The sequence below is a fragment of the Balaenoptera ricei genome, chromosome 15 (assembly GCF_028023285.1).
Source record: "Balaenoptera ricei isolate mBalRic1 chromosome 15, mBalRic1.hap2, whole genome shotgun sequence".
Classification (NCBI taxonomy): Eukaryota; Metazoa; Chordata; class Mammalia; order Artiodactyla; family Balaenopteridae; genus Balaenoptera; species Balaenoptera ricei.
Genome location: NC_082653.1, coordinates 21,771,538 through 21,787,493, shown reverse-complemented (window position 1 = coordinate 21,787,493; position 15,956 = coordinate 21,771,538). Strand labels below are relative to the sequence as shown.

At 43.6% G+C, this 15,956-nt stretch overlaps 1 protein-coding gene across 3 annotated transcripts in view; it reads left to right on the top strand.

The window, feature by feature from the left end:
* Positions 1-15,956, top strand: part of RPRD1B (regulation of nuclear pre-mRNA domain containing 1B) — a 107,727-nt gene that overhangs the window by 71,090 nt on the left and 20,681 nt on the right. For 2 of the 3 annotated variants that reach the window (XM_059898982.1, XM_059898985.1), the window contains exon 7: positions 8,711-8,830. In XM_059898982.1, the coding sequence (XP_059754965.1) occupies positions 8,711-8,830 (120 nt within the window). Of the gene's footprint in view, positions 1-8,710; positions 8,831-9,995; positions 10,200-15,956 lie in introns of those variants that run through there. The other variant, XM_059898986.1, reaches the window with a different exon arrangement.

The window sequence follows — 15,956 nt, the reverse complement described above, 5'->3', positions numbered from 1 at the left end:
TCTCCCCACTTTTTAAATTTTATTTTATTTTATTTTATTTATTTATTTATGGCTGCGTTGGGTCTTCATTGCTGCGCGAGAGCTTTCTCTAGTTGCGGCGAGCGGGGGCCACTCTTCGTTGCGGTGCACGGGCTTCTCATTGCAGTGGCTTCTCTTGTTGTGGAGCACGGGCTTGAGGCGTGCGGGCTCAGTAGCTGTGGCTCGCGGGCTCTAGAGCGCAGGCTCAGTAGTTGTGGCGCGCACCGGCTTAGTTGCTCCTCGGCATGTGGGATCTTCCTGGACCAGGGCTTGAACCCGTGTCCCCTGCATTGGCAGGTGGATTTTTAACCACTGCGCCACCAGGGAAGCCCCCCAGTCTCCCCACTTAACTGGTACTTTGGCTGAGTGACTTTACTTCCCTGTGTCTTGGTTTCATCATCTGTACACCAGGGATGACAATAATAGACTTGTAACTCCGAGGGTTATGGGGATTTAATGAATATTGCTAAAGTAAGCTGAGCTACATGAGTATTTGTTAAATAAATAAAAGCTGTTTATTGATGTGGAACAATCCGTGCAAACTCTGGGCATGTGAGCCTGGGATGTGGTACAGCTGGACTCAGCCGTTTTTCTCTGGAGGTCATAGAGCAAGAACTGTGTCCTCTTAAAGTCACAGCTGTTGTGAAAAGATGCTGAAAAGGGGCACTGGCCAATTGCAGGACAGTAGTTAGGCCTCAAAATCAAGGCCTCCCAGGAAGGGTGACTTGGAACAGTTTAGCCTGCAGATGAGAGGGCAAATATGGTGGCTCAATGTATATAGATAAAGGCAGGCATAAAAATGGTTCTTGTTTTGAGGATAAAAGTGGGGACAGGAGTTGGACGTTTCAGTGGGGACAGCTTCTGACCCATTATCAGGAAGACATTGCCCCACCAAGGCTGGCTGACCCTTCTTGTCCGGGGTGCTGTAGGGAACTTCTCAGTTAAGGTAGAGAGTTAGACGAGATGAAATATACAGGGGCTCTCCCATATCGAATAGTCCTGGACTCTAATATTTCTGTTGGCTTTGAGATTTGACTGCTGATACGTGTGGTAGGAACGAAGCCATTGCTTTTAAAGTTCCAAAATTTGAAGCTTGCCAAGAACTCTCCAAGAGTGTCTGCCCAGATTCCCTGGGCCACCTCCTGATGGAGTGCTCAGCGACCTGACTTTACTCTAAACCTCCCCCACCTCCATGGATTATGAAACACGGGTTGGTGGTGACAGCTCCTGGCAAGGTCATAGAAAGGCAGTTTATCTGAGTGCTGTCATTGCTCAAGAACCTGAAGACAGACCTCCAAACCCTCTTTTGATATCGGCACTGGTTGCCTTCAAAAACTTCCAAAGGGCCATCCAGACTTGACCCCTAGTTTGCCCAGAATGCAATGGCATCTGGATTTCATTTCGATGGCTTGACAGTCTATGAAGTCATTTCCAAGAGGGGCCTTCTTATCTGCCTCAGCCAAAACAAGCAGGTTCAGTCCTGGTTCTGAGGTAATTAAAGTTCATTAGGCTTTGGAAGTACATTACAACATGACCTGTTATACATGAATTCAGATCGGCCATGGTTCAAATCAAGCTCTCCCTCCCTACCACCATCTACGTGGCCAACCACGGAACAGACTGGAAGCAAACTCCCTGGAGGCAACAAACAGTGCCTATGTGACCCCTTATCTGGGGAATAGTTACAGAGGGGATTCGCAAATCTCAATAGAACAGGGGCTGCAAACTCAAATGCCTTCAGGACCTGGGGAGGCAATAGGAAGGAGGCAATTTGGCCAGCTGTGGACAGACGAATGTGTGACAACCGCTCTGTAGTTCAGCCAAGTGTCGCACGCCGGAAGGGAAGATCAGTATTACCAGATTGTCTGATTTTTCTAAGAGAATATGGAATCCTGGATTTGCAGGTAAAAATACTTTAGTTTTTTAGTGTTGGCAACTAATTTGAATACCAGTTTGGAATTTTGTTTTTTTGGAATATCAGTTTGTTCTTGGAATGCCAATTTGTTTTGGAATGCCATATTGTCATTTTTGCACGTAGAAAGTTACTCTGTGCTGAGGACCTGTGACAGGAATTTGCACAGCTGACCACAGTCTGAAGAAAACCACACCCCTGTTCGAAGAAGAATCTGTTAGCCTCAGATCAGAGCCTGCAAGTACCTTCAAGTTAATCCAGTCCGACTACTTACAGCCTGCTGTAGAGACAGGAGCACTGGTCAGAGAGTGGAGAGCCCGGGTTCTGGTCCCAGCCCTGTCACTGATTCCCTGTGTGACCTTGGGAAAGTCTCTGTCCTTCTCTGGCCTCGGTTTCCCCTTCTGGAATTGGCCCAGAATATCTCAGGTCCCTGCCAACTCAAATGGTCTAGAGCTCCGCTTGAGAGGAACCCCAAATTGAGAATCCTCAAAAATAGGGCTTGTTTTTAATTTGGGGTGAAATGGCTATTTTCAGGACCAGTTGTGCATCTTTGGAACCAGTAGTTCCAGAGCTAAGAAAAGAATTTACTGGAAAGGAGGCTTTGCCAGCAGCTTCTGGAGTTTTTGTGCCAAGATCTTAGGGCTGATGGAGGTGATCTGTTAGCATTCGTCAAGTGCCAATGGTGAAGGCAAGTGGGGCTTATGACAGATGGGAAATGGCAGGTGAGGGGGTCACACAGAGGCCTGGCTTCTTGTCCTGTTCTCACTCACTCTGCATCCCGGGAAGTCCTTCTCTGTCTCTGGGTTTCAGTTTCCTCTGAGGAAATTGGCTGGCTGGTTTCTGAGCCCCCTTTGAGCCCTGGAGTTCTGTGATTCTAACAAATTATGTTTCAGAGTTATAGTTTTTTTTTTTAATTTATTTATTATTTATTTTTGGCTGTGTTGGGTCTTCGTTTCTGTGCGAGGGCTTTCTCTAGTTGCGGCAAGCGGGGGCCACTCTTCATCGCGATGCGCGGGCCTCTCACTATCGCAGCCTCTCTCCTTGCGGAGCAGGGGCTCCAGACGCGCAGGCTCAGTAGCTGTGGCTCACGGGCCTAGTTGCTCCGCGGCATGTGGGAATCTTCCCAGACCAGGGCTCGAACCCATGTCCCCTGCATTAGCAGGCAGATTCTCAACCACTGCGCCACCAGGGAAGCCCCCGAGTTATAGTTTTATCATCTTCCCAAGGACTTTAATTTTCTTTTAATTCAACAGGTGTTTCTTAAGCACCCCCTGGTGATAGGCACTATGGATGCAGCTAGCAAAACCAGATAGAATCCCTGTCCTCATGGCACTTAGAGTCTTGGGGGGAGACAGACAGCGACCAATCAGATAAAGGCACAGTGGGCCCGGGAAAGTGCTATGACCAGAGGATGAGTTTTCAACAGGTGACGTGAACCTGGGTTGCAGCATCTTCCAGAGCTCATGGCCCCTGGTTTGCCGTGTTGAGAGTCCAGAGGGAGGTGCCGAGGGGCTACCCCAATCCCCAGAGACCACCAATAATCGCAGACAACATGTATGCAGCACCTTCTGGATGATGAGCCCTTACATTCACCATCTCGTTTAATCCTCACAATAACCCTGCAAAAGTAGGAAGGCCTATTAGCCCCATTTTGCAGGTGAGAAAACCAAGGCTCAAGGTCAGGTAGCTAGAGAGCACAGGACTGACCCAGGTCTGCATGCTTATGTGCTCTACCTCCTGGGCCCCTCTGGTGAGGATTATGGATTTGGTGGCTGAGTGGTATGGGGGAGCTGCTTTGGGGGATAAGGTGGCAAAGCTGAGAAGTCCAGGCCCTCCATCCCTGCTCCAGTGAAAGCAGCTCTACTGTTCCGTGTTGTGCCTTTAAGGGACTATGTTAAATTTCACTTGAAAAACAGTTACAAAAACCAAACCAAACCAAACCAAACCAAACCACATGGCATGGTGTTTCAGAGTGTGTGGCCTGAACTGAGAAAGTCCCAGTCCCAAGTCCCCACTTAGTGACCTGGGGAGCTAATAATAGGTCCTACCTCATGGGGACTCATGGGGGATTCCATGAATCAAGCCCGTAAAGCCTTAGCACGGTGCTGGGCACCGAGTAAATACTCAGTGGGGTGCTATTTGCAAGGAAAGATTTGCCTTTATCAAAGGGGTCTGTGGTGTTGGAAAAAAAACATGACTCTAGGCAGCGGGGAGACTTTGAAGGCTTTGAACAGGGTGAACCCACTCAAGTTTGTGCTTGTGGAGAAGCCCCTAGGCCAGCACCTACAGCCCTCGGGGGAGCTGTTCCGTTTGCCGCAGAACTTGAACTTTGTAGATAAGTGTGGTGGGGCGGGGGGGGGGGCGGGGGCAGGAGGCAGGGCAAGAGAAATGCCGTTGTGGGTTTTCTCTGAAAGGAAAGCCTAGGAGAGGGAGGTGGGAAGCGATAAGATTAGGGATTGTTACAACGTGTTCTGGAGCCGTAAATCCTGGTTTATTTTACCCACTTTACCAGAAGGATTAAGTTGATTCTGAGAGGAACCAGAAGAAAGGAGAGAGGCTGCCTCCCAGGGACAAGTGTGGGAAGAGCTGAGGTCCAGCCTGGGGAGAACCAGCCTCTCACTCTGAGCCCAGTTTCTTTCTCCAGCACCCCTGGCCGCAGCCCATCCTGTCCCTGCTTGAACCCTTCCAGTGACGGGAAGCTCACTCACACACAGGGTAACCTGTTCCGACAGGTTTATCTCTGAACGTTCAGAAGACCTTCTTGTCCCCCAAGTGCAAATCTTCCCCCCAGTACCTTTTTTCAATAATTCAGTGGGTGATTATATGGAAACATATTTTTAATATGTTTATTTTGAATCCAGTAAAAATGGTAAATTTTCTTGTTAATTTAGATAACATAGTTGTAGATCATTTGGGGTTCCTCTATACATACTAATTATAGCACCTTTGAAAGATGACTTTTATTTCTTTTCCAAATCTTACATCTTTTATTTCTTTTTCTCGCCTCACTGCACTGGATAAGACTGCCAGTAAAATGCTGAATAAAATGGGTGCAGTGGGCATCCTTGACGTCCTGATCTCAAAAGGAAAAGCTTGCAATATTTTACCATTAATTATGGTAGCCACAGACATAATCTTTATCAAATTATGTCAATTCCCTTCTGTTCCTAATGTTGTAGATTATCATTTTTTTGGTTTTAAAATCATGACTAAATATTAATTTTTTATCACATGGTTCTCTGCGTGTAGTTTTTGTCCTTTTATCAGTTTATGTGCTGAATTGTATGAATAGATTTTCTATTGTTAAATCAACCTTGTGTTCCTGGGATTAGCCCACTTTTGTGGTATCCTTTTATATAGTGATTTTTGTGGCCAACACTTTATTAAGGATTTTTCATCTATATTTACGAGTAAAACTGGCCCGTAACTTTCTTTTCTTGCTGTATCCTTTTGCTGTTTTTGGTAGGCAGGTTATGTTAATCTCATAAAATGAATTGGGGATTGTTTACTGTTTTTCTATTCTCTGGAAGACTAAAATTGTTTCTTCTTTGAATGTTGGATAGAACTGGCCAGTGAAACCATCTAGACGTAAAGTTTTCTTAATGAAAGGGATTTTCAGTGTTCTTAATTATTAGAGGATTCTCTAGGTTTTCTATTTTGTCTTGAGTCAAAATTGGTATATTACACCTTTCCAGGTTTAAACTTTCAAATGTATTGACTCAAAGTTGTTCAGAATACCCTCTTTTTTCTTTAATGCTGGCAGCCTCTGTAGTGATGTCCCACTGTTTATTCCTAATATTGTTTTTTTTGGTGCCAGTTCTGTTTTTCTCTAGACCAGTTTCCTTCAGGGGTCTATCAATTTTACTACCTTTTCAAAGAACCGTCTTTTGGCTCTGTTTTAATCTTTGCTTTCTTATTTTATTATTTTCTGTTCATGCCTTTATTATTTACTTCTTCCTACTTTTATTGGATTTGTCTTGACATTCCTTTTTTTTTTTTTTTTTTTGGCTGCGTTCCGTCTTCATTGCTGCGCGCAGGCTTTTCTCTAGTTGCAGCAAGCGGGGGGCTACTCTTCATTGCAGCTCGCGGGCTTCTCATTATGGTGGCTTTGCCCGTTGTGGAGCACGGGCTCTAGCCGTGGGGGCTTCAGTAGTTGTGGCTCATGGGCTCTAGAGCGCAGGCTTAGTAGTTGTGGCGCATGGGCTTAGTTGCTCCGTGGCATGTGGGATCTTCCCGGACCAGGGATCGAACCCGTGTCCCCTGCATTGGCAGGCAGATTCCCAACCATTGCACCACCAGGGAAGTCCCATGCCTTGACATTCTTTTTACAACTTCTTGGAGTTGATGTTTATTTTATCAATTTTCAGCTTCTTTTCTTCTCTGACATATGTATCTAAGACTATAAATTTCCCTCTATGTACTGATTTACCTACACTCACAAATTTTTATATGAATTAATTTGCTATCAGTTCATTCAAAATATTTTCTGTCTTCCTTTATCAGTTCTTCTTTAACCCATAGGTTATTTAGAAGTGTATTTAAAATTTTCCTAGCATATGGAAATTTCGAATTATTTCTTATTATTGATTTATACCTTAGTTATAAGAAATAGCTGGTTAGCTAATATGCTCTATATGATTTTGGTTCTTTGAAATTTGGTGAGACTGGCTTTATAGCCCAGGTTATAGTCAAATTTTGTAAATTGTCTTATGTGTCTGAAGATAAGGTGTTGGACACAGAGTTATCTATGTATTTCTATTAGGTCAAGTTTTTTCACTGTTTTGTTCAAATCCTCTGAGTAGAGACTATAGATTCTCACTTCTGCCTGGTTTTCCTCTCTTCTGGAGACATAGGCAGACTACACTTCTCAGTATACTTAGAGATGGGAGAGAACATGTGACCAGTTCTAGCTAAAGAGATGTGAATGAAAATGATATGTGTAACTTCTGGGCCAAGGCAATTAAGAGCCAGTGTGCTTCCTCCACACTTTCTCTTCTTTAGAAGCATCTGTGGCAACCACAGAGTGAGATGGCAGAGGCATGTGATGAGAGCAGACTGGATCTCTGGGTCACTCCTTGGAGGAGAACTGTCCTGAGAACTGCCTGACTCCACTGGACTTTGTGTGACTGACAAATAAACCTTTGTTGTACCAAGCCACTGAGACTTCGGATTTTTTTGTTACTGAGGCATAACCTATCCCTATCTGATAAATACATCTTTTATATCCATACTGACTTGTCTCCATATTCTGTCAAATACTGAGAGAGATGTATTGAATTATCATTCTATCAATTTTTGTTTTGTATGTTTTGAAACTATGTCATTAGGTGTATATAAAATTAAAATAGTTATATATTCTTATAAATTAAAGCATTATACAGCAGCCTTCTTATCTCTAGTAATACTTTTAATGATAAAGTCTCTTTTATTTTATGTTAATATAGTCACACCACCATTCTTTTGTAAGTTATATTTTATTACATCCTTTTACTCTCAATCTTTATATATCCTTATGTTTCCTGTATGCTGCTTGTAAACCACATATAGTTGGATTTTTCAAATCCAAGCTATACAACGATCTTTATATTTTAACTGGAGCATTTAGTCTTTTGATATTTTATATAATTATTGATGTATATGGGTGTATATCCACTCGCTTATTTTGTGTTTTCTCTTCATCTCACCCTTTCTATGTTATTTTTCTATTCTTTTTGGCTATTCTGAATTGATTATTTTTTAATTCTATTTCCCTTCTCCACCAGCTTGGAGATTATACATTTTTTCTATTTTTTAAATGTTGTCCTTGAAATTACAACATGAATATTTAAATTTATATAATCAGTACCTTTTATCTTTTCCCAACCACTGCAATGCTACTTTGACATATATGCCGTAGTTTTCATGTATTATAATTCTATCAAATACTAAAGAGAGAAAGAAATTCTACCAGACATTAATATTATTGTTTATATATAGTTAATGTTCAAATAGACCTGCAGATGTATTTATCAGTTTCTTTGCTCTTCATTTCTACTTTTATCTCAAGCCTTCCATCAGGGTTAATATTCCTTTTACACAAAGTATATCCTTTAGAATTTTCTTTAATGAGGTTCTATGAGTAGAAAGTTCTGATTTTGTTTGTCTGAAAATGTCTTTATTTAAACTTTGTTCTTGAAGTACATTTTGGTGGGTATAGAATTTTATTTGGGTAGCTATTTTCTTTTGGCCCATCAAAGATAACATTTCACCATTACCTGGCTTCCACTGTTGCTATTTAGAAGTCAGCATAACCTGTCACTCTTTTGAAGGTAATTTATTTTATTCTCTAGATGCTCCTTAGATTTTTCTCTTTGTCTTTGATGTTCTTCAGCTTTACTATTATGTATTTAGACATGGATTTATTCTTATTATTTAGCTTGGGGTTTGTTGGGATTCTTGAATTTGTGGATTATTAGCTCTCATCAGTTTTGGAAAGTTCTCAGTCATTATCTCTTCAGTTATTGTGTCTGCCTCTTTTTCTCTCTTACATCCTTCTGAAACTCTTAATAAACGTATTTTAGACTTTCTCACCCTGTCTTCAATGCCTTCCCAATTCTCTTTCATGTTTTACATCTATCTATTTCTCTGTGCTATATTCTGGATCATTTATCTTCTGCTTCACTAATTCTCTCTTCAGTTCTGTCTAATCTTCTGTCAAGCTCAACCATTGAGTATTAAGTTTCAGTTATTAATAGTTTTCATTTCTAGAAGTTCTGTTTGGTTCTCTTTTAATTCTTCTAGGCACCATTTATGGTTTCCTGTACCATGCAGACATTTGAAAGATCGTGCTCCTTCCTTCTTGCTGTTCCCTATCTGGATTGCAAATCCTCACTTATCCCTACCCATCCTCCACACCTGGAGGTAAGTCTCACCTCCTTTCAAAAACTTGGGCCGACAGTTATGATGGAAATTAAAGCCACATTCATCATTTAATCATTTTGTGTTTACTCAACAAAAAAACCTACTAAGTGCTAGGCAATTTCTATGTGGGATACAATGATGCATCAGGCCTGGAACCTGCCATTGCGAAGCTGTGTCCTGGGAGGAAGCTGATATGAGAAAAAGGAAATGTAGAATGAAATCCACATACCTTCCTTGAATGCCTTTTGTGTGCCAGTCACTTGGCGGGTTCTGAGTACACAGAAGGGAACAAGATACAATCTCCTCCCTCCAAAAGGTTACAGTGTAGTAGCAGAGATGAAATGAGGTCTTAAATAATCATGTGAAATGTAATAAGTGCCAGACACATGATGGATGCCTTGTAAATTATCTCTGAGTGAATGATGTGAGTTAATGTGGCAATTCAGAGGAGAGAGAGAGAAATTACTTCTGATGGGAATGGATCAAGGAAATCTTTGTAATGACATTTGAGTTGGGCCTTAGCAATCAGCTATTTTGGGGGCATTCAGATAGCAAGGAGAAGGTAGGGGCAATCCAGGTATTGCATGAAAAAAGGCATGGAGTATCTTTTTATTTTTAAACAGCTTTATTGAGATATAATTTACATACCATAAAGTTCATCTGTTTAAAGTGTACAAGTCAGTAGTTTTAAGTATATTTGAGTTGTGCAACCAACATCATAATATAATTTTATAACAATTTTCATCATCCCCAGAAGAAAATACTCATTAGCAGTCACTCCCTATCCTCTTGACCCCACCCCTCCCCATCCCCTGACTCTAGGCAACCACTCATCTATTTTCTGTCTATTTGTCTATTCTGGACGTTTCATATAGAATGGAATCATAGAATATATGGTCTTTTCATTTAAGATAGTGTTTTCAGGTTTCACATGTTGTAGCATGTATCAGTACTCTGTTCCTTTTTACTGCTGGATAATATTCCATTGTATGAATATACCACATTTTATTTACCCACTCATGAGTTGGTGGACATTTAGGTTGTTTCTACTTTGCGAGGGGGGGGGGGTTGTTTCTACTTTTAAGCTACTATGAATAATGCTGCTATGAGTATTCATGTTCAACTTTTTGGGTGGACATATGGTTTTTTTCTCTAATTCTACTAGGAATGGAATTGATGAATCAAATGGTAACTCTATGTTTAACCTTTTGAGGAACCATCAAACAGCTTTCCAAAGCAGCTGCACTATTTTATGTTTCCAGCAGCAGTGTATGAGTGTTCCAACTTCTCCACATCCTCGCCTACACTTATTATCTGTTTACTGATTATAGCCAGCTGGTTGCTCTGAAGTGGCATCTCTTTGTGGTTTTAACCTTCATTTTTTAATGTCTAATAATGTTGAACATCTTTTCATTTGTTTATTAGCATCTGTATATCTTTTTTGGAGAAATGTCTCTTCAAGTCCTTTGCCTATTTTAAAATGTGGTTATTTGACTTTTTATTAATGAGTTGTAAGAGTTCTTTATATATTCTGGGTACTAGACTCTTATCAGATAGATGATTTCAAATATATTCCCCATCCTGTGTTTTGCCTTTTCACTTCTGGATGGTATCCTTTGAAACACAAAAGTTTTAAATGTTTATAAAGTTCAATTTATCAATCTTCTCTTTTATCACTTGTGCTTTTGGTAGTGTGTCAATTGTTCTATTTTTTAACCTGGATGCTGGTTTCATGGCTGGGTTCAGTTTATGATTTGTGGACTTTTCTGCACCTGTACTTAAGGCTTCAATAAACAGTTTTGTTAAGGGGTGATAATAATTGCAGCTTCTTCCCCTGGGTCGTCGTGGGGACCGAATGGGCAAATGCCTGCACAGCGCTCGGCACAGCCTCTGGCTCCCTCAGCGCTAATACACGGTAACTGTTACTGTTCTTGTATTGTTAAAATCTAGCTCTGCCCCTGATTGAGTGGGTGATCTTGGCCCCAAGTCACTTCACCTCATCAGACCTCACTTTCCTCATCTGTAAAATGGGTTAGTACTACCCACTTCACCAGGGCCACCAGGTGCCTCAATGATACAAGATATAACATCATCGAGCTTTAAATCTGCCCCAAGGACGCCCTCACGAAGGTTTGAGTCAATAAAACAAGGAAGAGGGGAAATAAAACCAGTCATGACTGAGGAGAGACAAATTGTCAGCTCTGAGAGCATCTGGGTGGCTGCCAAGAGCTGGCTGTGGGCCCCTCAGAGTTTCCATGAGCAGAGCTGGCGAGGCCTAGGAAGGAATGAAGGGGGAGTTGGCTGACAGAGATTTGGCTTCCATGTGGAGCTGGGTGTACCAGGCTTGGGCAGGGCTGGAGCTTGAGCCTGGCCGGGCAGGGGGCAAGAAGGCTCATTCTGGAATGATCAGAGACCAGCCCTCCCTCTCCTCCTCAGCCCCCTACACTGGCTGCCCCTGTTCTATTTCAGTCTCCCTGTCTTTGCCCAAAATATCCTCCCCAGCCACCTCCACCTCCTCTGCCCCTATCTTGCCTTTGAGGTCCCGCCCAGGAAGAATTCTCTGCCCTTCCCCCATCACTGGGCATCTCTGCAGCCCCTCCCAAGCCTCCCCTCTGCCACCCTGGCGTTATCACTCCCTCCCTGGGGTGGCTGGAGGGAGCTTCCTAAAGCATCAAGGAGATCATATCACCTGCTGCTCACAACCGTCCAGTGGGAACCACCGCATGGTAATAAATTCCAAACCCTTCTCTGGTCTCAAGGTCAAGTCAAGGTTTCAAGGGGCTTGAAGCTTATACCATTGGAGAGGGAAGCATTCATTAAAGTACAACATGCATATAGAAAAACATACGTCATAAGTGTATGGCTGGATGAATTCCCCCAAATTGAACACACCCATGTAAACCGGCCCCCAGCTCAACAATCAGCCCAGCACCAGCGCCGCAGAGGCCTCCCTGGTGCCCCTTTCCAGTTACTAACCATTCCCTAAAGGCAACCACTATCTGACTTCTCACATCGTAGATGAGTTTTGCCTGGGGTTGAACTTCATATGAATAAAATCATTCAGTGTACCGTGCATCTTTCCTTAACATGCTTGTGAGATTCAACTAAGTTGTTGCATGTAGGTGTCATTTATTTTTTTCTCATTCTTTCTTGTAGTGTTACTTTGAACGACTATACCAATTTATATATCCATTCTGCTAGTGTAGGACTTTTAGGCTATTTTCAGCTTTGGGATATTATGAAGAAAAAAAAAAAAAAAGAGACTGCTAGGAACATTCTTGCACATGTCTTTCAGAGAATATATGGATTCATTTCTGTTGGGTAAACACCCTTGAGTGGAATTGCTGCCTCATAAAGATAAATGATTGTACATTTAGAAGTTATGGCAAATAGTTTTCCAAAGTGGTCATAACTATTTACATTCCCCTCACAGTCACATAGGAAAGTTCTTATTGTTCCATATCTTCACCAACAATTCGATTTTTTTTTCTTTTGCTTTGCATTTTAACCATTCTGGTGAGAAAGGTGTGTTATCACATCATGGATTTAGTTTTAATTTGGGGCGGGGGGACCATCTTTAATAAAAAGAATATAAGATAAAATTACAAATATAAAATTGAGTACAAAAGTGATTATTTATGAAGAATGTGAAAAGAAATCATCATAAATTGCTGGAGACTTGCTAGTTTCAGATTCCCTTCTTCTGGGCGTTTTTCAAGCTATTTCCCAGAAATGTTTACATTGAAATGCTTCCTGATAGCAATCTGGCTCCCCTCCCTGCCTGCAGTACTCCACAGCTGCCTGTGATCTTTGTGTGAACAAGGCCCCACACAAGTGAGGGTCCCAGAACCTAGAGCATCAGCTTTCTGGGAAATGGCCTCTGCACCCACCCCCCACCCCCGAACCTGCCCCCAACCCTTCCCTGGGCTGGCTCCTCCTCCCTAGGGTTTCAGCTTCCACATCAGCTTCTCAGAAGGCTTTCCCTGACCTCCTTGTCGAAGAAGACCCTCTTGTTTTGTAAGTCCACATCACAAGACAGATGACAACAGAGCAGGAGGTTAGGAGCAGTTGCTGTGAACCCCGCCTTCCTGGTTGGCGTCCTAGCTTCCTTGTTTTCTAGCTGTGTGACCTTGGACATGTCATGTAACCTCTCTGGGCCTCAGTTTCCTCGCCCACAGAGTGGAGAAGGTAATACTAGCTCCCGCCTCACAGGGTGTTGTGAGGACCCAGCAAGTTCATGCATGTGATGCATTTAAAAGGGTGCTTGGCACCCTTGCTCTTATGATTGTGCTGACGGCCCCATTATCCTGAGGCGTAGTCTTTTTTTCTGACACATCTCACTTCACACTGGTGATCTGCTTGAATGCTCTGTAGGACAGGCCTGCCATGGTGACCACTGTATCCCCAGGGCCTAACGCAGCACCTGGCCCACAGTCGGGGCAAAAAAAGATGTTGTTGAGTGAATGAATCTCCTCTGTGTATCTCAAATCCATTCCGATGACTCCAAGACAGCCACACCCTGGTCCAGGCCACCTCATCCTTCCCCTTCAGGCAACAGCCACCTCTGCTGACCCCATAGCTGCCCCTGGTTAAATAAATGAGCCTCAGTCGCTCGCCTTCATCTTGCCTTTCTCAGACATGGCTGGAGTTCCTGTTGGCTTCCATCTCTACAGCCCTTTACATGTAGGTTGTAAGACCTGTTCCCATCATAATCACAACCCTGGGTTGGGTGACAGGGCAGTAATTGGGAACTCCAGTGCGACAAAGGCCTGGAGAGGGAAAGTGGCTTCCTCAAAGTCACACAGCAAGAGAGAGAAGGGGAGATGGGACACAGGCCCAGGACTCCTGGGGAGGGGCTGCCCACACTTGGTTGGAGGCCCTCTCTCATCCCTTCTGGAGAGCACCTCAGGCTGAGCACATAGTAGGCTCTTAGGCTTGCTCAAGGCAAGTGGAAAGAGAAAAGTCCTTGGTTTCAGCCTTGGATCTGGGACCATGGACCTGCCCCTGCCCCATCTGTGCATGTTTCCCCATCTGTAAATGGGCTTCACTTACCAAGTGAAGGCAGAGCCCTGTCTCACCTGGTCTGGCTGGCATTTCTACTTGGTCTCTCTGTATGTTTACTCCAGATGACTTTGGAATGAGCTGACGTGGAGTTGGGAACTGACTAAGGGCCTAGAGAGAAACTGGGATTTCCACTGCGCCTCTGGTATCCTTGACATGGAGCAGTGGCTGAAAGCAATGTTTGGAAAAGCATCTCTTCTCCCATTTTTAAAGGCTGTTGAGGGAACATTGCACTTGTGACCAGAGTGCAAAGATCTCATGAACGATTAGGGGTTTACTAGCCCTGGGGGACCCCCAGACTCCACAGGCTGGGCCAGGAGCCTCTGTGGTCATGGGTATCATGCCCACATCAGTGGCGTTTCAGCACTCCTCTGCTGCTACTCTCTCCTCTCCCCCTGTGACAGCAGGGCCAACTAAGGCCCAGAGAAGGGAAGAGCTTTACCCAAGGTCACCAGCACACCCAGGCAGACCTCCTGAATCTGAATCAAGACAGATTCTGGGGCTCAGCCTTCTTCTTTTGCCCCTTGTTCATTATTAATTATTTTTAAACAGCTTTATTGAGATATAGTACATATACCTTGCAACTTACCCTTTTAAAGTGTACGATTCAATGGCTTTTAGTATAAAATTGTGCATCTATCATTACAATCAATTTTAGAACAGTTTCATTGCCCCAGAAAGTAACCCCATGCTTTTTAGCTGTCACCCCCTCCCAATCCCTCCAGCTCCCCAGCCCCAGACAGTCACTAATCTACTTTCAATCTCCATACATTTGCCTCTTCCGGACATTTCATATAAATGAACTCATACAAATGTGGTCTTTTGTGACTGGCTTCTTTTCACTGATTATAATGTTTTCAAGGTCCATCTATGGTGGAGCATGTATCAGTACATCGTTCCTTTTTCTTGCCAAATAATATTCCATTGTATGGATATGCCACATTTTATTTATCCATTCGTTGACTGATGGACATTTGGTTTGTTTCCACTTTTTGGCTATTATGAATAATGCTGCTATGAACATTTACATACAACTTTTTGTGTGGTTATATGTTCTCAGTTCTCTTGGGTTTATACTTAGGAATGGAAATGCTGGGTCATATGGTAACTATGTTTATGAGCCCAGCCTTTTAGCTCTGGCTTTCTCAGACCTTGGGGGGTGCTGATGGGAGACTTGCTACTCCCAGTGGCCAGGGTCTGTGGATCAAGTCTCCACCCCACTTTGGACTTAATTTTAGAAACTTCAAGTACTATATTTTTTGAACTTGACACATTTTCAGAGGCTGAATGTACTTGTTTACCTAGCACCCAGATGTAAAAAATCAAAGCCATCCCAGTGCCCCAAAAGCCCCCTCGCGCTTCTGTCCAGTCTTTCCCCTGCCACGGAAAACACGACCCCAACTTCTAACACCACAGATGAGTTCATGAACTTTGTCCGAGTGGAATTATGTGGATCATGGTCTTTCATGTCTGCTTCTCTTGCTCAACTTCAGGTCGTTAGAGATCCTGTATTCTCAAGGCTGTATGCACCACCTTTTTTGTCATTCCTTCTGCTTTTAATGGAACCCTTTGGACTTTGCATCTTGAAACAAGACACAGGGCTTCACGGTCTCGTGGGCATGCATCTCTGTGTGTGTGCTCAGGCCTGTCGGGGAGGGAAGTGGGGAGGCTGGGAAAGTGTTTGTGATGACCTTGTCCTGGCCCCAAGGCACATGTGCCTCTAGGAGGCCCCTGCCTGGCCCTCCCACTTAAGCCTCTCCTCTTGGACTCTGTCTAAGTTCTGTTATTCTGGGTTTGACTTGAGGCCAAGGGGCGGAGCTGGCAGGCATCCCAGGTAAACGAGAGCAGCTGGAAAGGAGAGGGACTTTTAGGGGTGGAAAGATAGACCTGATCAGACCTCCACTCCACGAGGGCTTTTGTGGAGGCCTCTGCCCCGTGCACCCTAGCACTTGGTGGGAAGGGAGGGTTCCAGTAGAAATCGGGCCTCCTCTAGGCTAGGCCGTGCCCTGGGGAGGGCAGGCTGCCTGGGTTCAAGTCTCCCCACTCTGCACCTTACCAGCTGTAA